A 23,786-nucleotide genomic window follows, 5' to 3' on the forward strand; every position below is an offset into this window, starting at 1 on the left:
CGTGCAACATCCAGTCGTTGAATTACCTGTTAGGATGCTCACGTTCAAATATTCTACGTATCACTGCAACCTTTACAGGTCACTGGAAGGTAGGGGGTAATGTAGCCATGCTTAACCTTCCTTTCAATCCCATCTGCAGAAGCTGTCAGGCGGAGGGGTGGAAGAAAGCCTTTTCAACTATTTATGCGAATGTCCAGGTTTAGCTAGCACAAGACTTCCCACTCTTTCTGTATTTGTGGGACGTCTTGATGTTGTTCCACAAGTGGAGAAACCTACAGTTTTAAGTCGACTCCGTATGGTAAGTCGTTTTTATGAGGAGCCTTTTCGTAGCAAAAATACCCTCGGAGGTTTGCCATTGCTTCCCGAGAGGCGACCGCTATTAGAAAAAAAGAGGTTGTTTGTAAAGTCGGTTTACTGACGATAGCTTAACGTGACAACGTCATAAGAAAATACTGATATAATGGTTGCACTTTTCAAAACAAAATTTTAATTTTATTTGTTTGATAGATATTTTGTATAGATATAGAGAAGGAGGTAAATGGAATCGCAATGGAATAGGTCAAGTTACATTTACACAAACGTGAAAAATGGCGAAATATTTATCAAATTCATGCAAGATATGTTCAATTTCGATTGTGCATCAGACGTTAATAAGTCAACAACACTAAGAGGCAACATCATAGATTTGACTTTTTCAAGACACATTACACACCGAAACACTCATCGTCCTATCCTCCATAGAGAAATGGTTCATTACCATGCACACAGGAAGAAGGCATATGCAAACATACAAATATGTGAATTTATATAAAAATGCGCATATACATACATATATATACTCACTCAAGTAGGAGAGAGCCAGAGGTCGAACGTTGCCGAATGCGGGGGCCGATTGTGCTCTTTGTTGTTCGTTCCGCGCTATCGCTTGCAGTTCAAGCAAGGTAACGGCGATTTTTTCGTGCGTGCAGCCGGCTAAATCGAAATATAAGACGTTAAAAATGTTTCTACGTATAATTTTGCTGTTTCATTACGAAAATTCAAAAGTAAAGGGTTTTTCTATAACAGGTGTTATTTTGAATGGGATTGCGCTATCGAGAGATGATTAACGATTATTTATGGCTGAAATTGGATGGTATTGATTTGGACAACGTTTATTTTCAACAGGACGACGTTACGTACCACACAAGCAACGAAACCATTGATCTTTTACGGGAAAAGTTTGCGGACCGTGTTATTTCTCGAAGAGGTGATCACAATTGGCCACCGAGATCTTGTGATTTAACACCTTGTGACTTTTTTCTTTGGGGCCACGTGAAAGTGAATATCTACGCCAACAGCCCAGGGTCAATTCAACACGTCAAATATGGAATTCGTGAGGCTATCGAGGACACAGGGCAGCCACTTTGCAATTCGGTTATGGACAATTTTATGAAAAGAATATTGTCCTGTAAACGTGATCGTGGTTGCCATTTGCCTGATGTTATTTTCCACTATTAACGGCATACCTTCCTCTTTGTAATTTTTTAATGGTATTTTTTATTTATTTTCTTAATCATTTGATTTAAAATAATGGAATGAATAGTTTTTGGTTATTTAAAAGTAGTAAACATTGGGTTCCTTCCTTCAAAATTTAAAAATAAGTAGGATTGAAATCAATACTTCAGCCATGCTTCCTGAACATTTTTGCTCAAAATTGGTTATATTTTCTAAGGAGAAATTTCCCCGCACTAATATACATACAAGTGCACATAAATATAAAAAAAATTCTTCAAAAAAGTTTAAAAACATGTAAAAAGAATTAATGAAAATTGTCAATAGAGGAAATCTACAAAGGAGCTAACTAAACAAAAAGTGCTGCTGCGACAACGCCAAGTGCGATTGATGATTTGATGCAGACGTGATGATGTGACGTGATGTGATGTGACGCGATGTGATGTGATGCGATGATGTGATGGCATAGTGCTTATAGTCATTCGTTTCGCACATTGCAAGCGAAACTTAAAGCTATTTAATAAAATTAACAAATTATAAAAAAGAAAAAAAAGAAAAATCATTAAAGAAATAAATTCAAGGGGCAGTTGAAAGTGTAACAAACAAAAAACAACAACAAAAAACGGCATAACGCCACAAAAGTACTTAAATATCTACATACCCACACCTACTTGTATATGTAAATGCCCACCTGAGTGCTATAACTAGCGGAGATATACGCTGCTGTGACAAGCAGACGACGCAACGCAGCAGTCAGACAGTGGCGAAAACGTGTCATGCATTGGCTCGATGGCAGCATTTCCCTGGATGAAAATTTAATTAGTGGACGCGTCAGCGGCGGCAGTAACGGTGAAAATAGCGACAGCAATCAAAGTAAAACATCGTTGAAAGCAAGTAGGTTGCGTTGCTAGCAGGGGCGGAGGGGTGGTGTGACATATGTATTTGCATTTATGGTGGGGATATACCTATATTTGAATAGACACGCGTGTGTACATATGTACATGCATACATACACACATATGTCACCACCCGTTGTGGGTCTCGTATTTCAATTTCGATTTCATTCGATTACACATACAACACAAACACACACATATATATTGTTTACATTGAGTTTTAAAAAATACTTACATATCTACACTCTCTTCCTACACACATTCACATACATTTTAACATCGATATACATATTTAGCTATGCAACAACAATACAAATTTCCAACGAAGCGAACTCTCAATCATTTGGACGTTAATTGTGCAGTGCTTTTTTAACAGAGATTCCATATGCTTACATACATTTGTATATATGTATGTATGTACGCATATAGAATATGCTGAATTAATTTATAGCATCGATTTACATTTATTTGCTCTGCTTGATAAGCTCACCATTTTAATATATTTGAGGCTACTTTGCCACTTATTTATTTATATTCAGGTCAACTATGCCAGTTGACATCTGACCAAGCGACAGGCGCGGAAAGGTGTCGCAATTATGAGTGAATTGCAAGAGTTGTTGACTTTAGGGCATATTTAATTTATAAAAAGTATCCCGATTAAGGTAGCTAATAAAATTTAAGACTTGATGCACTAATTGAATTTTTGCACTAAGCGGTCAACTCAAATTCATGCACGCAATCATGCAGTTTTTTATTTGTTATTATTAATCAACTAACAGGATGCTTACAGACTAAAATATATAATAAGCAATAAATAAAGGTGCTGTAAGAGGTCTCATTTTCAGCCTGTGCTAGCCATCTTGAGCTACTTAAAACCTTCGCTTCATCTGGAACGGTGTTTCATGGGTGTTTCTTTAAAAGCGAGTGAAACGAAAATGAAAAAAGATTTTTTATTTTTGTTTTCAGTATTTTATTTTTTGAGCCATTCTTAAAAGACAATCCTTTGGCCTAACGACGTTCATTCAAAAAGTTGTCAGCCTTCAAAAAATGGTCTTCCAAAAACAGGTATGTCGCTGGCGACACGGATTCCCGGTCTCACAGGTGTCTGAAATCAAAAATACAAAAAGGCACTTATTCAGTATAAATGCCCTTATCGTGTGAACTAAGACCTTAAAAAAAATAAAATTTGACAACAATGACATGAAATAGGTAAGCGCATCCTTCTATCCAACATTGAACTCTTTTGTAAATAAGCCAATTGGATCTCGCTGAATGTTGATGGGTTGATGTAGTTGATATATGTTTGAGTTGTGAGTCGATGCATGCCTCCACTCATCCATTCTCATTGCGCTGAATTCAAAGTTTCTCTGAAGTTTTGAGTGCCCTTTAATCTGAGCTAAGGCTAAAACCCATGCGTTTTTTGCGACTTGAGACTCAAACTGCAATAGCTCTGAGATAAATGCAAGAGAGCTGATCTGGCGTGAGACGCTGATTCGAAAAAAGGTAGCTCTTCGCATCCTCCTTAGTTGTCTATTCAGCGTAACTATTTCTAGAGTCGAAAATAAAACTTGAGTTACACAATATTTTATTTTTCTACCCTTTTCTGTTTTTTTCCGCACTCGCTCTTTTCATAAGTTAATTCTACATAAATAAGTACATACATTCACATATTTATGCATATTCCTTTATAGTTTTACAAAATCCATTAGAACGAAACCAAATATTTTTAATCGACCGGAATATCCAATCAAACGAATACCAACATCGCCATATATAATTAGAAATTGCATTAGTAGAGCGAACAACTGTTGCAAATTCAACGATTCAAAATCGAAACAGAAAGTTAAATATTTTCTGTTTTACCTATTTTTGCTTGAGTAAATTATTTCTTTCATTTATAAAGCATTTCAGTTTGCCTGCGATATGCGCTCGAGTATGAAAGGCAATTGTTTGGTAATTTAAAAACATTTCAAGTGCATATGTAATTGGAAATATATTCAATTTTCAACGAAATAAAACGATTCAACGATTCGATTTTTAAAAAGGGAAGGAAAGGAAAGCAACAAAAGGAAAGGAAAAATGAGTGCGTGTGCATAGACTTTTGAAGTAAAATGAGCACGTGAAGAGGCAAAAGTATACATTAGGGTAAGTCGATGTCCATACAAACAAGCAAAGAGTATGAGAAAAGCACTTTCATTTCAAAACATACGAGTATGTGAAGAGTATGTTGAAAGTAAAAAATCTGGATCAACCTAAAAATCCCCAAAATATTTTTTTTTAATTAACTTGACATTTGAATCACAATTTTTATAAATAGCTTGCATCCAGTCATGAATTTACTCCTTCGTTGGTCTTTTTTGTGTCTGATCTATGTAAATCCCACAGACCTCTTAAGAGTATACCAAGGTGAAAAAAAAAATTATTTTGGATCACCCTAAAAACCCTCAGAGGACTTTTTTCATAAATTTGCAAAATGATTTTTTTCCATAAATAATTTTCTTACGTCCAGTCGTAAATTTAATCCTAACCTGGTATTTTCTGATCTACCCAAACTCAATGAGTCTATTAAGGGTACGCCAGAATGAAAACAAAAATGAATAACCCTAAACCTTTAATATGATTTTATTCTCAAAAAATTTGGTATTTGGATCCCGATTTCTTTGAGGGGTATTATTACATGGCGGATACCAAATCCAGCGCACAACCAGATATCCTGGGTTGCTTCGCTTTCTCATATTAGCTCGCTCCCAAGCAAATGTTCGGAAGCCACTCAGAGGATACTTGGGCGAATCCCGAAAGTTTTGATCAGTTTGGACCATATGCAGAAGAATCCTCCTGGCCACGCCCAAGTGAATGGCGATCAAGTACTTTCCCAACTTATGTGGACTTCTACATATGGAACCATTCCCAACCCAGTGCCACTTAAAAAAAAATAAATAAATAATTGGCGCGTACACTTCTGTTAGGTGTTTGGCCGAGCTCGTCCTCCTATTTGTGGTGTGCGTCTTGTTGTTGTTCCACAAATGGAGGGACCTACTGTTTCAAGCCGACTCCGAGGTTTGCCATTGCCTACCGAGGGGCGACCGCTATTAGAAAAATGTTTTTATTAATTATGCTTTCACCGAGATTCGAACCAACGACCTCTCTGTGAATTCCGAATGGTAATCACGCACCAACCCATTCGGCCACTTCGGCCGCCACTTAGCTGATGCAAATAAACTCGTGAACCTTATTAGGCCACATTGAACCACACGTGACCGCTGACCACAAAAATTGCATGCTAATCACAACAAATAAACTTTCATATGTATATGTTTATGGGGTGATCAGATAAGAACGATAGGAAAAAACATTTAACCCTACTCATTTTGATTTTATTTTGAAGCTCAAGTGGATCTCTCGACTTCGTTGGTATTCTTTCAATCAACCAATCTGCGAATTATTCCGCCAATAACGTCTCGAATGTTGACCTTGAGCTCATCCAAAATGTTCGGCTTGTTAGCTTAGACTAAACATATGATGCATAAGAAGATCCAGAGAAAATAATCCAGGTGTGTCGTGACGGCCAATTTATGAACGCCGTCGTAAGTTGACCCAGTAGCCAAATTTCTGTTTCACAACTTTGAAGGTAGTGTCGCTTATATAGCATATTGTGCCCTTTGCTTGGGACCACTGTTTGAATATAGCGATGTTGTCGCGTTCTGGCCACAGAAAGTTGGTTAATATTCCTTTACACCGAGGATCATTCACGGTAACGAAAGAAATAAGCGCCTATGTTGCAGCCATGCCATAGACTGTGACTCCCTGCAGCCAATTTTTGAGGAAGTTTTGATGCCTGGTTGAACACTTCTGGATTGTGTTCGAGTCACTTGAGCAGACTAAAGAGCACTTAAAAAACAGTTAGCCATGCACACACAAAGGCTCTCCCGACCGCAAAAAAAGTTCTCCCCCGCCTTTTTCGATTGCTAATTTTAGCAGGTACAAAATAGATAATGTGAGAAGTCGTTTCGTTATGCTTAACAACTTGCTGAGTCTAGGGAATTGCATTATTTACTCTCAGACGTGGATATTTAGAACGACATACTAGTTTTTAGAATAATTTTTAGAATAGTATCCATTGAACAATTCGTTTTATAGATGTGAAACCTTTAATGAAAAAATTTGGATCCCGATGGTAGATTCACGATTTTATAAAGCAGTAATTTTTAAACGAGCTTGGCTCATTGATGATATTTATTAACTAAAAAAAATTGGAAAAAATTAATATTATATTAAAAAATATTTAAACTAAAATTTAATTTTTGTATAAGGAAAATATACTTAAAAATAAAAATTTTTAGAAAAAGATAAAATAAAATTAAAAAAAAAATTGGAAAAAATTAATTTGAAATTTTTTTCCGAATTTTGTTCTTTTAATTTCTAAAATTTAATTTTATTGTCTTGCAAAAGTCAGTTTTAGGTGTATTTTTCTTAAACTATAAAAAAATGGAAGATAATCGGCTTTAAAAAACTCCGTATCATACCGAGCGTTGAACTAATATTTAAGAAAAAGTGGACCTGACAGCAAACAATTTTTTTTAATAAGCTTCAGTTTTGGACATCATGTCACAAATTAATCAAAAATTACCTAAATAATAATGCCTTAGATTAACCAGAACGACTACCCCTATAATTACAAAGGGCAGAGCCCTAGAAAATTAAATTTTAATTTTTTCGATTTGCTCACAAAAGCGAGCATTTTTGCCTTCATAATGTAAAAGCTTTCAGAATGCAAACCTTCCAGTGCTGTTCTCAAAAAATTTTGACTCACAGCAACGTATGCTGAGTCGGACGCGCGACTAATGTGTTTTAAGTCTTTAGACTTAAATTAAAACACTAAATTTAATTTTTATTTTTCACGGTTTTATTCTTTAAACAAATTCAACCTTCTTGGTTGCTGTGAATCTACAGACTGACTTTTTACAATTTCCTTAATTCTAATAACACCTGTTTTGCGCTCACTTTATGCAGTACCTTATGCTTATTGAGAGCATAACTGCATTGAGCGAAAAACGTGTCGGTGTAATATTGCATGCTAAGCAAATCTTTTGGTGGGAACCTTTATTTGTGAAATCTTAGTATCTTAGCATTTAAATAGTTTGGTGTATGATTCCAATTTCATTAAATGTAAGACAATACTGTCACAACTAAAAAAGAGAAATAAATAGATAGGGTGGTGGAGTGATGGTACGTAACTCCTCCCCCCTTTGTCAAAAGATTCTCCTGGATCTTATGGTTTGTTATTTTTTAAGCCATATTTCTCTTTAATGGCTTCCAGTTCCACATCCTCAGATTTTTTTTCAATTTTATTGACAATCTTAATTTTATTATTATTTTTTCTTAAATACAATATCACAATAATTATAAGAAAGCTTACAAAAAAGAAAGTGCTTATTGCATAAGAAACATTTCTGTGATATTTTAACTCTTTTATTTCTTTAATATTTTCACAATTTTCCAATACAATTTTTTTGAAGTTAATTTCTTTTTCAAACGTGTTATTTTCGTTGTTTACTGGAATGTAATATTTCTCTTTTACAATTTCTATTTTATTTTGAAGAACGTACTCTTTTATTGTTATTTTACAGTTGTATACAGATATTAAATAATTTTTGTTAAGTGTGATTTTTCGGTCGTCACAATTTTGTAAAACAGTTTCATTTATTGCATTCTTAACAATTAAAGTTTCATCGTCCATAGCTAGGATCTCGAATTTGTTATTATACTTTAACATACAGTTTTGATAATATACACAGTTTTGAGTTTTTTTCAAATTTTTCAAATCTGTCTCTTCTTCATAAGAATATACGTTATTTACTATTTCGACAACATGTTCAATATCAGTATTTATTTCCATGAACTCTTTGTTGGGTATTGGCACTATAGGTTTTACATAGGTTTTAATAAAATTTGTTGGTATTTTAATGGCAATAATTAACTTAGATTTATCGTATTTCATTATACCTAATTTTAGTAATTTTAGCTTATAAAAATCAATATTGTAACGTTCTATTTCATTGGCCGTCAATATACTAAGGTGCAAAGTCTTATGCCTAGCCGCTGATATGTTATCTTGAATTTGATTAAGCCTATTTTCCAAGTATCTGATTTTTTGCATTTGGTCTAAGTATAGCAAATATCTTACAATTTCGCTGTTCCTGGTTTTAATTTCGTTAAAAGCTTCCTGGATTCTTTTTCTGTCTTCTTCTATATTATTTTTTAGTAGGTTTAAGGTGTCATTAAAGTGTAGGTTTATCTGAATTTGTTTATTAACTGTTTCAATAACGTTGTGATTATTTTCGTCCGTAACTTTTAAATGCTGTAAAATTTCTTGACGGTCATCGTCGTCCATTGTGCCAAATAGCCATTTATGAGTTGTCCCGACAATATTTAAAAGTCCTCTTTTTTGTTTAAAATTCACTGGCGAAGGTGTAATTGATTTAACTTTGTCTTTAAGTATTTCTATTTCTTTGAGTAATAAATCCTTATGGAGAATATCTAAATTTTTAATATTGGATTCTATTCGTGAAATTATTATATTTATTTCGGTTAAATCTATTAAATGTATTACGGTAATTGTTTCATTTATTACTTCCACTTCTCTTAATTTAATTTGAGTGTAACCTGTTTCTTCCAATATTTTGTTGACTTGCAATGTCCCTTGAGTCCCTGTTACCAATATCGCCATCACCAGTACGAATGTTGCCACCTGAAAATTTGTTTGGCCTTTTAATATTGGATGTATGAATATTTTGCAATTTCCTTTTTATAAATTTGGGTTCTTCTTTATGCCTCAAACTTTTGTAATTTTTTATAAATCCTTCCAGTCGATTCTCTGAATAGTTTTCCCGTTTTTGGTTTTGTTTATAAATTGTGGTTAACTTTGATCTTTCAATTCGATTTTTTATTAATTTGTGATCAACTTTGTAATTTTGAACTTCTTGTGGAGTAGTTTTTATTGTACTATGGAAAGAATTGTTATAAAATTTTATGGCCTTCTGCATTTGAGTTATAACTGGGAGTTTTTCCTCCAGGTTTAATATTCGAATGCGTTCTGTTAGAGTGTTATTAAGTCTCTCAATATCAGCATTTCCTGTATGACTGTTTGGTTTAGTTACGTGAAACTCAATTCCTTCCCTAGTTAAAAAATCTCTAACATTTTTGGAATTAAACTCATTGTCAAACACAAACTTTTCAATGGAACCCTTAATTGATAAAAATTCGTTTATTTTGCCAATAATAGTTTGATTATTCCTATTGGGTAGGTAAATAGCCACAGCATGTTTTGAAAATTTGTCAAGAAAAATTATAAAAGAGTGTTTACTATTAACATAAGTATCGACATGTACAATTTTATTAGTAGAAGTAGGAGTCTCGGTTAAATGGAATTTATTTTTAATTGGATTTCTATCATATTTTCCTCCAGAGCATATGCCACAGTTATTTATAATTTCATGTATTTTTATTTTTAATTGAGGATGATAAACCTTGTGCTTCATGCCCTCGTAAGTTACTAATATTCCAGAATGGCCAGTTTCGTACTTATGAAACAGAGATATTTGCAGAATGCCCAGTTTCGTACTTATGAAACAGAGATATTTGCTTTCTTAACTCGCTTTCATCCTGGATGTCCTGTGCTAAAAAGCTACATCTTACAAATGATAACCGTTCACTACTTAAGAAATTGTTAATTAAAATTTGCTGTAATTTGTTGTATTCATGGTCATTAATTTGGGAAAATATCGCCACTTTTCCTTTATCAAAATTTCTTCGGACTATATTAGTTACATTATCAGAGTCAATATCTTGTTTATCGATAAAGATTCTTTTGTTTTTGAAAATTTCCATGACCTCAACTTCCTTGTTATTTACTAAAATCAGTTGGTTTTTGAACCTATTTACTATGGTATCTGAAATAGAAATATGATCATTGCAATTCTCTGCCTGAGAATGTACGGTTTCAAGGGAATGGTTGGAATGAACTTCTAGAGATATATCAGATTGATTTGCTGCTTCTTCAGCATTTAGATTTTTTATTATAAAAGTTTCGTTAAGAGTGATTCCTAAATCATCAGAATCTAACGCGTTTATCTCACACTTTTCGCAATTAATGCGGCTGAGAAAGTCTGCTAATTTATTCTCTTTGCCAGCAATGTAATCAATTTTTGCGTCGTATTCCCCTAATTGAACTAGCCATCTCTGTAATCTCGGGCTTATATCTTTACCCGAGTTTTTGACTTGCAACCACTTTAGTGGTTGATGATCGGTTTGGAGATCAAATTCTCTTCCAAAAAGATAAGGTCTACAGTATTTGACTCCCCACACTATTGCCAATAGCTCTTTTTCAATGGTGGAATAATTTTATTCGTGATTATTTAGTGTTCGCGATGCGAATGAAACAGGATGACCATCTTGGGTCAAAACCGCACCAATAGCAAAATTGCTGGCATCAGTGATAAGCTTAAAGCGCTTATTAAAATTTGGATATTTTAAAATAGGCGGATTTGTTATTACATCCTTTAGTTTTTCAAAAGCTATAATATAATTTGGGTCTCTTATGTTGATTTTAGCATTTTTCTTTAAATATGCGATCATGGGGTAAGCTACTTTAGAATAGTCTTTTATAAATTTTCGGTAGAAACCTGTTATTCCTAAAAATGATTTAATCTGCTTTTGTGTTGTCGGAAGCTTCAATTTTTGAATTACTTCGACCTTAGCTGGATTTGGCTTAACACCTTTAGGTGTAAGTATATGACCTAAAAATTCGGTTTCCTTCTTTAAGAAGCTACATTTATTAATTTGAATTTTAAGTCCTGCTGTTTTCAAAGTTTGAAATATTTTTGTAATATTTTGTATATGTTCTGATAAAGAAGTACTGAATATTAAGATGTCGTGTAAATAGACACCACAAATTTTATTTATATACTGACGAAGGACTGAATTCATAAGTCGCTGGAAAGTCGAAGGGGCATTTTTAAGCCCAAATGGCATTCTTATGAATTCGTAATGGCCAAAAGGTGTAGAAAAGGCAGTTTTTTTTCTGTCATTTTCATCTACAACAATTTGATGAAAACCTTTGGCAAGATCAATAGAAGAGAAGTATTGAGCTTTGCCCAATTTATCAAGAATTCCCTCCATATTGGGAATTGGAAATTTATCATTAACAGTAATTTCATTTAGCTTCCGATAATCTACAACAATTCGCCATTTTTGGATGCCAGAATTGTCGATCTTCTTTGGCACTACCCATAAAGGACTATTATAAGGTGAATTGCTTTCCTTAATTATGTTTTGCTCTAACATTTCTTTGATTTGTTTCTTTATTTCTTCTTCGTGAATTTGGGGGTACCTATAAATTTTTGAATATACAGCTCTATCAGTTGATGTAATTATTTCATGTTTAATTTCATGGGTTGCAGAAAGCTTATCACCCTCTTTATAAAATAAATCCTTGAAACAGTGCAATAACTTCGTTATCAATTGGGTTTCTTCCGAATTTAGATGTCTCAGATTCAATTTTTCTAGGTCGCTGTGTTCAAGTGAGCAAATTTCTACACTATTGTATGGATTGTAATTTCTAAACGGTATATGTTTATCTAGTATAGTAATAAATTTATTCTCTACATCAATCTTAGCTTTAAGAGCGATGCGAAAATTTTGACCTATTATTGCTGAATAAATTTTGCTATGGAAATCAATAACCTTCCAAGAGAAGGTACCTGAGATATTAAATTCTCTAGGTATTGGGTTAACTAATTTGTGTGTCACTTGATTTATTCCGTTTATGGTTCTGTAAAAAAGGGGTGAATTGAGTTGTTGAGTGTGAAAAGTATTCCCAAGGACATTAGGTTTAATTATGCTTGTTACTGATCCGGTGTCTATGAGACATCTAATTTTACAATTTCCAATTGTTACTAATATTATGGGTAATTTTGTGGAGAAGCCGTCATATAAAAATTTACGTCCTCCTCTTCTTTTAAATTACCAATATCCATTGGCTCTGGTTCTTGTTGATACGCATTAGTTTGACGTTGTTGCCTACTATGATAAGATTTTCTAGTTTGAGAAGAATTTGGTTGATTGTACTGAAATAATTTACTGGAATTTAATTGCTGTGTTGAATTTCTGCTGTAATTTTCAACTGGAAAATTATTGATTAATCTGTATTGTGACCTGTGGTAAGGGTCTGAATTCTGCCAGTTGAAATTCCGGGTTTGAATGCTACTATTCGGTTTAAAGTTGCCATTTTGGAAGTTATTATTTGGCTTAGATTTTTGCCAATTTGTGTTTTGAAAACAATTATTAGTATTCCAATTATTGCTATGAAAACTATTACTTGGCTTTAATGATTGCCAATTGTTGTTTGTTTTTCGTTCACTTTGTATATTAACTCTATGGCTAAATGCAATGGCCCTTGTGTCATCTAATAGTTTCAATTTGGTATATTTTGTAATTATCTCATTCAAAGTCGCATAAATGAGCCCTAATTGGTCCGTCACTTTTTTCTAATAATATGTCTACCAGGTCCCTGTCTACATTTTCTGGTCGGTAGATACAAGGTTTTAATGGGTCAGACAATTATATATCATTAATATGAAATTTGGAATTTTCAAAAATATTAAATAGTTCTCTTAAATTTCTTACTTTTATTGTCCGGCATAAGTTGAAGACTTCTCCGTAGGTCGTCTTTGGGCTGCATTCTTGTTGAATTTTCCCCTTCATTTCCTCCCACGAAGCGCCGCTTTCTAGTTCTCTTACACGCCGGCCAGCATTGCCATGAATCTTCTCATCGGCCACAATTCTCAAACAAAACTGAATAAGGCTCAGATTTGTTCCGCATAACGTAAGATTTGATTCTACAGCATTGATAAAGGCCCTTGCGTTTTGATTTTCTGAAAGGGGCTTCAAGCGTCGAAATTGGTCGATGACATCCTTGGCGGTCATATTAAAATTAAACTCCTGTTGTTGGTGTTGTGTTTGTTGTTGTTGCTGTTGTGTTTGCTGTATTAACCGTTGCTGCTGCAGCTGTAACTCCGCTTCTTGTCTGCGGATGATCTCCAATAGTTCTTCCACGTCGTGTTGGTTCGCCATTATTAGACCTCTGTTTTGGTCAAAAATTTCACTTCGTTGCATTCACTTTCTTGTTCTTTAAATATTCCTTCGGGAATATCTCCAATGACTGCGCCACTAATGTGTTTTAAGTCTTTAGACTTAAATGAAAACACTAAATTTAATTTTTATTTTTCATTCTTAATTTTTTATTCTTTAAACAAATTCAACCTTCTTGGTTGCTGTGAATCTACAGACTGACTTTTTACAATTTCCTTAATTCTAATAACACCTGTTTTGCGCTCACTTTATGCAGTACCTTATGCTTATTGAGAGCATAACTGCATTGAGCGAAAAACGTGTCGGTGTAATATTGCATGCTAAGCAAATCTTTTGGTGGGAACCTTTATTTGTGAAATCTTAGTATCTTAGCATTTAAATAGTTTGGTGTATGATTCCAATTTCATTAAATGTAAGACAATACTGTCACAACTCAAAAAAGAGAAATAAATAGATAAGGTGGTGGAGTGATGGTACGTAACTCGCGCGCCGCTGTAAGCACTTTTTTTCGATTAAATGCTTGCCTTGATTCCAGTTCCTCCAACCAACTCTTAATAATATTGAATTCCCTATTTTTATGCTTTGATTTTTATTGTTGTTCTGTTCGTTTGATTTCCTGTGCAATTTGATATGTGCACACACAACACACACACAAATATGTATGTATGTATATATGTGTAATGCAATAAGAAATGTTGCCATTGATGTTTCATTTTGATTGCCTATATACAATTATAGCTATTGCTTGTATTACTTCTCCTCGTACGAGTATATTGCGCTTTATATTTATTTATAAAAGCGCTTTTTAAAATTGCTGCAGGCAATAATGGGTTTCAAGAATTTTGAAATCTTGTTTTACTTTTAAGGCGATACAAAATTTGCACACTCTTTTTATTTATTCCACAAGACCATTTTTCACACGCGCTTATTTTCCATGTATGTATGTGTAATTCGAATGTTTAGTGCGAATTGATGGTTGTTATGAGTTGAGCTGAGTGATTGGGGAAATTGTGAAAATGTGCAAACTTCGAATGGTTTGAATGATATGGAATTTGCGATTTATTATTTATTTTACGATTCTCAATTTTGGAACTCGTAGAGCTGAAATATTCATTTAAATTTATCAAGAAGTAAGCTTGAACTATGTTTTTTTTAGTTAATATGTTTTTTCCAAAATTTCGTACATTATAATTATTTATTTTCCCATCAGCAACCATCAACCAGAATAAACAGAATATACTTTCGCTGAAAAACACACCATGTCAGAAATCTGACGGCGTATTAACCCTAGAAAGCCATGGGACAACATCGAAAAAAGAAAGCCGTCCATCTTAGAAGCGCTTGATTTTCAAACGAGTCAGTTTTACCCTAGTATTGAATATTTATGTAAAAAATCTAATAATTTTATAGTTTTAAAAACAAAATGCAAGCTTATTATAAATTTGTGTATTATAAATATTTTTAAACAAAAATCACTTGAATTCTTATGAAAAATTAACAGTTTATAAGTTTACAAGCTTTTCGGGCGGGCGTAAAGTGGGAATTTTCTGACACATTTATTCAAAAATGGCTACAGGATCCAGTTTTTGACCACTTTTAATCAAATTATTCTTCAAATGCTCGTAAAAGATTTTCATAGAGGTTGTCCAGACCTGAATTAATTTTTGAAGTGAAACTTCTTAGGCGTCGATGGATGAGCGAGAATGGAGAGTAAAATTTCAAGGCCATGCAACGTTTTGAGCATTTTCGTTCCGTGAGAGAGAAAAAAGATATAACGTAGAGGAAAGGGAGAGAGGTAGCTATACCTTAAATACATCTTAGATACACTTTAGGCTATTCACGTCTCCCTTTTGTGCGGTCCATTGTCTTTTTCCCACTCCTACGCTAAGGTTCTTGTCTAAGTCACACGACGTTACTCGTATTGTAGGAGCAAGAGAGAACTATGTATACAAGGCGTTAGAATATAACGGAGAAAGAAAGAGAGTGACGCGTAAACGTACAGCACTAACGCCATATTACTATAGTAGAGCGAAAGAGAGCAACATATTGTTAGAAAAGGATAATTAGTATTCCGCATGCGCGTGCCTTGTTTTTGTAAATTTTGTTTATTTGTATTCTCAGCAAATGTTGTGAATTTATCTAGATGTATATTCTTTCTCTCTCTCTCTCTCTCATTCTCTCTCGGGTCTCTCCCTCTTTCTTTGTCTGCCTTGAAAGTTTCACTTCTGTTATGTGTACTACGCTACACGCACTTTTTTGCTATCTGGCATATCGCCCCGTCTCGAGGAGGCTTTATATCGTCAATAATAGCCCACAATACATATACAAAAAAGGAAGGTTCTTGGCTATAGCAGTCCATTGACGGTAATAATAATTCCAACTGCATTTCCGAATATTTTTTTATACCGTTTGCCACGGTTTCTTGAGCTCCTGAAGGAACTAGTGCGGTTTTAAGTTGATCCTTAGAAATGCACAAATTTTTCTTTAAATTGCTCTTAGCAGATTCGGTTTCTGCATTAAATTTTTGGAAAAGTAGTCCGTTACAGCATAGTTCTAAAGCCAATTTTGAGTATCCCAAACTCAAAGAAGCAATTTTCAGCTTTTCTGATAGTTTCTTTCGAAAGAATATATTTAATGCATGAAATAAGTTGTACTCTATAGATTTTAATTTTATATGATGATATGTTGATGAGCTTGAACTGGACGCCAATATCATTCAAACTTTTCTTCCTTCCTCTTGAAGTAGCTAAACATTTCTCCTCAAAATAAACTTATATTTATTGAAAGAACGGGTAAACATTTGAAGTATAGAAATATCAGCAACCTTCATATTTAAGAACTTTTCGAACAGAGAAAAAAATATATTACTCAAATTAACTGCCATATTTTTGAATCTCACTAACAACTCGTGAATGCTTGCCAAAAATATTAGGGGTTTTCAGGCAGAGCGCGGTAAGGCAGTTAAAGCTTTGTCATAGGCAAAATAGTTTAGATATCAAATACCAAACTGGAAAAAATCGAGTAGTTTCTTATAAGTACAGGTGTCGAGGAAACACAAGTCACGCTGCGAGCTATTTCTGGGATGAAAAAGCTCTTTATAAAATTCATTTGTCAAACTCAGGCGTCATAGAACTGTAGATGTAGGACAACACCCACAAATTAAAGTTGAATCTTGGAGAGGGAGTACTATAATGAATACTGCAAAGTTTATATAGTCACATACCCATGTTCGGAATACCAACAACACACACTTCTTTACACATTCTCTCCCTATCTCTCCTACTCAAGAATAATAGAAACAAGATTGCGTCCATCAGAGAGTGTGTGAATCCTTAAGTTTGGTGTTTGATTCTTTTTTTAAATTTAAAGCTACCGAAAATGTAAGTTAAAAAGGAAACTCTATTATTAAACAAAAGAAGGTTAAAAAAATCACTCTGAGAAGATTTTAGTGTTAATGAAAATTTTGATAATATCAAAGTGCAAATTTAATTTTTTGTTCCTTTTAAGGTTATGCAAGAATATTAAATCTTCTTTTCTAAACTCTTTTTAACATTGAAAACCTTTTTATACAGAAGAAACCACAACAAAATTTTTACCAAAAGAGTGCCTTATCTTGTTATATAACCTCAAATATAGCAAATAAGTCGTTCTCTTAAAAAAAGAGTTTCTCTTAAAAAAAAACTTTTAAATTAAATTGTAGATAACCATAACACATTTAGTCAAAAAAACAACGCACATTTTAAAGACAATTGGTCACGCATACAAAGTTCTTTAAGTAATTCAATAAAAATTTGGTCTTCTATTTTCTTTAAATGGGCATTTTAGATCGTTTTTATATCCAAAGCTAGGCAACACTGCAGTAGCGAGTGAGATACTTGACTGGTGGAAGGAGAAGATCATCAACAGCAACCACAATCGCGGGCAAAGCGACCAGATGTTAAAAAAAGGGAAGCTAAATTAAACTCAGTGAATTATTGAATTAATTTTTATAAAACTGTATATTTTACAAAATTTTAATTAATCACTCATTGTTTAATTCTCTGAGAGCAAAGCAACGGCACCAATATAGGCGCCATCTCATTATTCTTTCCATTATGTCTCCTACTTATATTCTCACATCTCTTCTTCAAGTTTCTTAATTTGCTCCCTTACTAACTGATCTTTTTTTAAATGACATTTTCAAACCAACCTATTTCTTTTGTTACATAACAACAACAACGTTTTACATTTTGACTCTCATTAAATTCTTAAGCTTATTTTGTTGCAAGATTATTAAAGCTATCTTCGAAAAGAACGGATTATTATATCATTGAGATCCATCCAGTTGCCATGACTTACCTTGTAAAGTCACTAAATTGCGAATTTGCTATATATTTCCATGACTTGCAACTTTATTTATAACTTTTTATTGTGCTGAGTTCTTCCTTTAAAGTCTAATGAATTAAATTGCCACCCAAGTAAACATTTCAGCCAAAACATTATTATCTGCAGGTTTTAGCATCAACGCAATAATATCTAAATTTCTCGAGTAATTTCCAAAATTGGCACACCTCACTACTTCCAGTTTATGTTTAGTCTAAATTTATTTCCATTTTCAATCGTTTTCCGACTATAATAAAATTTCGCCAAAATATCGATCGTTTCGATGATTCATTGCTTTTGCTGTACATAAATATTTCGGTACATTTAATTGCATTTTGCGCGCGGTTTTTATAAATATTTATAATAGAATTTAATATGCTAGTGTGCAAAGTAAATTTTGTTAGGAAGGCCTGCCTTTATTTTTATTTATTTAAACAATAAAATAGCGCAAATAAATCCATAAGAAATCTAAGTCTAAGCTAAAGCACCTGACCAGCTAAATATTTCTAGGTTCGCTAAATATTTTTGCTAGTTTGGAATGCTTGGAATTTCTGTCTTGAAATTTTAGTGAAAGCAGAGAAATGTCTTGAACTGCTCAAGAGCGAATCGATTAATGAGCCTCTTAAAGCGATCACCATTCTCGCTGACTGCCTGTTGACGGCTCTTAATTTGTTTTACTTTATTTATTTATTTACATTAGAAGGTATACGTATATACATAGGGGGAGATATAATTAAAGTATTTACTATGTTTTTATTTTGAGCCTCTTTGCCTTGATTTATTTCAATTTTGTTGCACCACTGCGCTCTGGTGTGGTGGCTTTGCAGGCGTCGCGAGTGTCTGAGTTACTTTGTGTTTCGGTCTGGTCGTAACGAAAATCGATTTTGATTTTTGACACATTAAAAATGCGTTTAAATATAAACATGGCACGGAAAAACGCTAAATGCGCTGTGCTGAAGAGTCGCGCATCAGAGCAAAGAACCAATTAGTTTTCAATGATAGCCACACTGTACAAAAATAGGGGATATAGTGCGAAGACAAGAATGATGGAATACTCGCACAAGAATGAGGGGAATTTCGGTCTGATGTGCGTTGTGAGAGAGAACTGTGTGGAAAGTGTCAAAATTGCTTACTCTTGTAAATAAAAATGAAAAGTTAGGTTAGGATACGCTGAAAATGGAGGTAGATTAAAAAGAGAATAAATGGAAAAAATCTCTCTCTCTCGCTATTGCAGTGTTGCCTAACTTTGGATATAAAAACGCACTAAAATGCCCATTTAAAAAAATTAAATACCAAATTTTTATTGAATTACTTAAAGAGCTTTGTATGCGTGAAAAATTGTCTTTAAAATGTGCGTTTTTTTTAATAAATGTGCTATGGATATGTACCATTTAATTTTTTAGCTTTTTTGTTAAAAGAAACTCTTTTGTTAAGGTAACGATTTTTTTGCTATATTTGAGGTTATGTAACAACTCTTTTTATAAAAATGTCATATTAAATTTGGACTTTGAAATGGTTAAATTTGATAAGATTCAACAAATTTTCATTAACACTAAAATCTTCTCAGAGTGACCTTTTTTAACCTTCTTTTGTTTAATAATATAGTTTTTTTAACTTACAGTTTCGGTAGCTTCGAATTAAAATAAAAAAGAAACAAACTCGAAACTTAAAAATTTTCGCATTTAGGATATAAAAAAGCACTAAATTTATTGTGGAGAGCGAAGGGTTGGCAACACTGCACAACTCGGCAAACGTGACGTCACGCACTCTTGATGGGCGCAATCTTGCTGCTATCATTCTTAAATAAAACTCATAAATTACGTCACAGATTTTATCAAATTCATTGAGGTCCAAGTAGTGGTAGCACAATATCGTCTGATTGATTATACTGGCTTACAATTAACTAATACTTTTTTTATCCAGGTAAGGTTAGGCTAAAATGGTTGTCTAAGAAGTAGGCACATTTGTACGAATAAATCGAGTTCATCCTTTGTGATACTATCGTGAAGGAAGTACGGTGGAGAAAGACCGATAGGACGAAAGGGGAGGGTGGAGAGAGGCAAGGGTAGGGTGGTTAGGAAAATGAGTTTAAAATATGTGGATTATGAACGATGACTGAGTTGCGGTTGTGTTAACTGCTTTATGCTGCTGATGAAGCTCATAAAATTTCTAATGTCAAGGTCTGATATATCAGCAGGCGTAGCAAAGAGGTAAGAGCCAAGGTACCTAAATCTAAGCACCGTGAGAGCGGGGCAGTTAAGGAGAAGGTGCTGAGATGATTCCACCTCATTCTCCATACAGCTGACGCAAAAATAACTCGAGCTAATTCCAACACACACCACGCGGATAGTGTTCTGTGAGAGTACCCACAAAGTTTGAGAGCTGAGATTTTGTTAACCTCAGAAGGTCGCTCAATCGCCCGCGATCCCTACGGGGCCAGAACGATTTCGCGACCTTATAAATTTGTGTACTTGGCCAACGTTCGCTGAGTTGGCGCGGTTTGTGTGGCCAGCTTATCCGCCTCACAATTTCCGCAATGTCGCTGTGACCCGGAACCCAGATGAGCCTTATATCAAAGAATTCGGATGCAATCGAAAGTGAAGCCAGGCATTCCCTGACCAGTTTCGAATGCTCCATCATTAACTCGAGGGCCCTAATTGCCGCTTGGCTATCGTAGTAAATATTTACTTTTTTGACAGTTAGTACGCATGTGAGTAGCCAAGCAGCTGCTTCTTTGATTGCAGCTACTTCTTCTTGGAAAACACTGCAGTGGTCCGGTTATTGAATTTGTGTCGTATGTGGAGCTCCTCGCAGAATATTCCTTCAGCTACCTTTCCCTTCACCTTCGATCCATCCGCGAAAAGGTTTACCAGGCCTTCTTTTCAATTGTAGCCTTCCGTTCACTCCTTACTTGATAAAATATGAGTGGAAAATGTTCCGGACTAGGGTGTACAGTGATCTGTCGACAGGGGGATGAACCCAAAGTGAGGTCGAGCCAAGAGCCCGAACCCCTCAGTCTGATTGCGGTACATGCAATGGCAATTCTACCTGCGATTTCTACTGGTACCACATTTATCATTTGGTTACCTAAGCACCAGACCATCCAATTCTGAGTCCAAGAATCCACATCCTTTTTTTCTGTCATGAGGGTTTCGAGAAATTATTGAGCAGTGAAACATCAGTTCAAAGTATTGTTCTAGTAAAGCGCTAAAAAAATTTGAAGGGGGTGTTTTTGAAACAAGACAACAAATTTTTTTTTGAAAAATAATGATCACAAAATAAATGAAAAAAAAAAAATAAATTTTACCTACCAAAGACATTTCACTTTGAAAAACTTTATACCCCACATGCAAATTCGAACGGCGTCAAATCGCAGTTCCAAGATGGCCAATAGACATCCCGGAGGCGGGGTGTGCAAAAAGATCGATTGGTACATGGGCAGTGTTTCATGTTATGTAGCCATGTTTCTGCTGAAAGATAGACCAAGTCTAAGTCTTCAACTTCTCGCAATATAAATCATTTACCATACCTCTCGTTCCCGTAGTGTTGCCCGAAGTGCTCCTAGAAGAAAAGTCGCCCAAAGATGTCACCGTTCCGAAAGCCGCACCAAAGAGTCATTATCAGAGGCTTCCTGACGATCAGATGCTGGTTTTTTGATACCCAGATGAGGCATTTTTGCTTACTAACATAGCCGCCGAGATGAAAATGCACCTGGACAGAAAATATGATTTTCACTTGTTTCAATAAACGCACTGTTTGGACTATAAAGCCCTGATTTTGTAAATAATTTTCCTTCCGCGGAGATATAATACTGACTTTCAATCGATAATACTTGAATCTGAAAGCTTTTTCACTTCTCGATCTTAAATTTGCAGGGTGACATATTTTTAAAACTTTCACTGCATTAGTCGGTTTTACAGCATTTTTCTACCAGCTTGAGAAGCCCATTGCTTACATATGTGCTTATGAGATAAAGTAAAATGAGACAACTTTTTTAATTTCAATACTAAGCTATTTTTTCAGTGTATGTGCAACAGCGCAACAAGCCGCAAAGATAGCGAGCGATATATTTTTAGATCCTTCTAACGGCTAAAATTTCTCTGAACTAACCTAAAACTAAATTGTTCAATAAAAAAATTCTTAGACACATAAAAAACGCATAAATATCAAAAACAAGCAGCCGGAAAAGAAGCAAGAAAAGAGATACTACAGCAATGCACATAAATTCAAACAAACTCGTACACACACTTGCATATTCTTAGATATGTATACATGAATGCAGAAGCAGAAAGAATATAATTAAACCAATGAATGTATGCCTATATGTGCGCCCCACAATTGTCCACAAGCCAGTGGCGACACCAGCAACAGCGAAGTTAGTAATGTGCAATGAGCAGCAACCAGCAAACATGCAATGCAAAAACAACAAACAGCATTCGTTTAGGCAACAGCAAAAAAACGCAGCAAGGTAAAATGCAGCAATCACTAGGCATTCAATATGCAAACAAAGAAAAAAAAAACAATAATTATTTACACTAATACTTGCGCGCAGATTTAGATACCCGCTAAAGCTTTGACGTTCACTGCTGCGTGCTCAGCTGGCGCTCACTACTTTGTTTAGTCGACGTCGCTGCTGTTGTTGGCGTTGCTGTTGGATCTGGTGCTGATGGCTACTCACCTACTAATACTTTTATTTGTGACTGTTTACGCTTTGTTGCTATAGTTGTTTTTATTATGGTTGCTCGTTTTTTTATTGGCCATTAAGGTGGGTTTAAAATGTGGAAAGCTTTAAGTTCCAACTAGCCCCTACAATACGTACCACAACACGTGATTGGAGAAATTTTTGTTTTGATTTAGTTTGGGTAAGCATAGTATTGTGCATAGGTGACTTCAGCTTCGTGTGTAGCCTTTAATTATTATAATATATAATTAGTTTGTTCAAAATTTTCATGGCCTTTGATATTCCTTTAGCAACCACTGCCAATCGGGAAGTCTGAGACTAATCTCTGCCATTTATCGTTGGATCTCCTTATATAACATTTACTCACATACTCGCAAATACTTGGCTAGTGCTGCTCTGCAGTTAAAGAGAATTATATGCAAAAGAGTAGCGAGCAACACAATTACAGATCAACAGATATAGAAATTGGATATCATTCACGGACATTTTTTATAACTGCTTTAGGTGCTTACTCCCACTTAATGGAGCACACAGCACTCATACACATAACGAAAATAAAGAAACAAATAATGGCTTTAGATACGAAGAACCTGACATATCACTGAACCCGTATTCGTTACCTACCCAACAGAGAATAGAGGAGAGCGTATGCTGATGGATTCAAGCAAATTTAAGTCGTTAACTCACTAAGGAAAGGAACTCACGAGTAGCTTCAAAGCAGAAGTGCTGGGTACACATATCCGGGGACTGAGTTTTTGAACTGAGAGAGTTGAAAAGTAAAACTAGAAGTTAGTAAATCCAAACTAGTCAATGATAAATAGTGGGCTTATTATTATTACATATTATTATTATTAACTCTTGTGTTGGTCGACGCAATCGATATATTTATGAACGACCTGATCGCTTGTGTCATTTCCTTTGCTTCTTGCAGTTAGTACTTTTGCGGTTGCACGTCACTACCTGAAATGAATAATTTTAAAATATTTTGCGATTGATGTCCAGTACAACTTGCACTCGTTCATTTATTTTGCCTACTTAGCTAGCCTATTATACAACCACAATTTCCACATGAGCACAAAAAACGCGTGTAACCTCACTTTTGCGAGAATGTAAAGGATATTCGGAATCAGGTGCTGAGTGGTTGTAGCAACTCGCTTACAGGTATTTTTCCAACAAATGTTTTCGTTCTATTCTCTGTGTGTTATCTG

The 23,786-nt window shown here is 34.5% G+C and overlaps 1 protein-coding gene across 1 annotated transcript in view; it reads left to right on the forward strand.

The window, feature by feature from the left end:
• The first annotated feature begins 1,032 nt into the window (after positions 1-1,032).
• LOC128862553 (uncharacterized) overlaps positions 1,033-23,786 on the forward strand; it is a 104,131-nt gene continuing 81,377 nt past the window's right edge. The window contains exon 1 of the mRNA XM_054101255.1: positions 1,033-2,385. Within this exon, the coding sequence (XP_053957230.1) occupies positions 2,268-2,385 (118 nt within the window). The 5' untranslated portion in view covers positions 1,033-2,267. The remainder of the gene's footprint in view (positions 2,386-23,786) is intronic.

The sequence above is a fragment of the Anastrepha ludens genome, chromosome 2, assembly GCF_028408465.1.
Source record: "Anastrepha ludens isolate Willacy chromosome 2, idAnaLude1.1, whole genome shotgun sequence".
Classification (NCBI taxonomy): domain Eukaryota; kingdom Metazoa; phylum Arthropoda; class Insecta; order Diptera; family Tephritidae; genus Anastrepha; species Anastrepha ludens.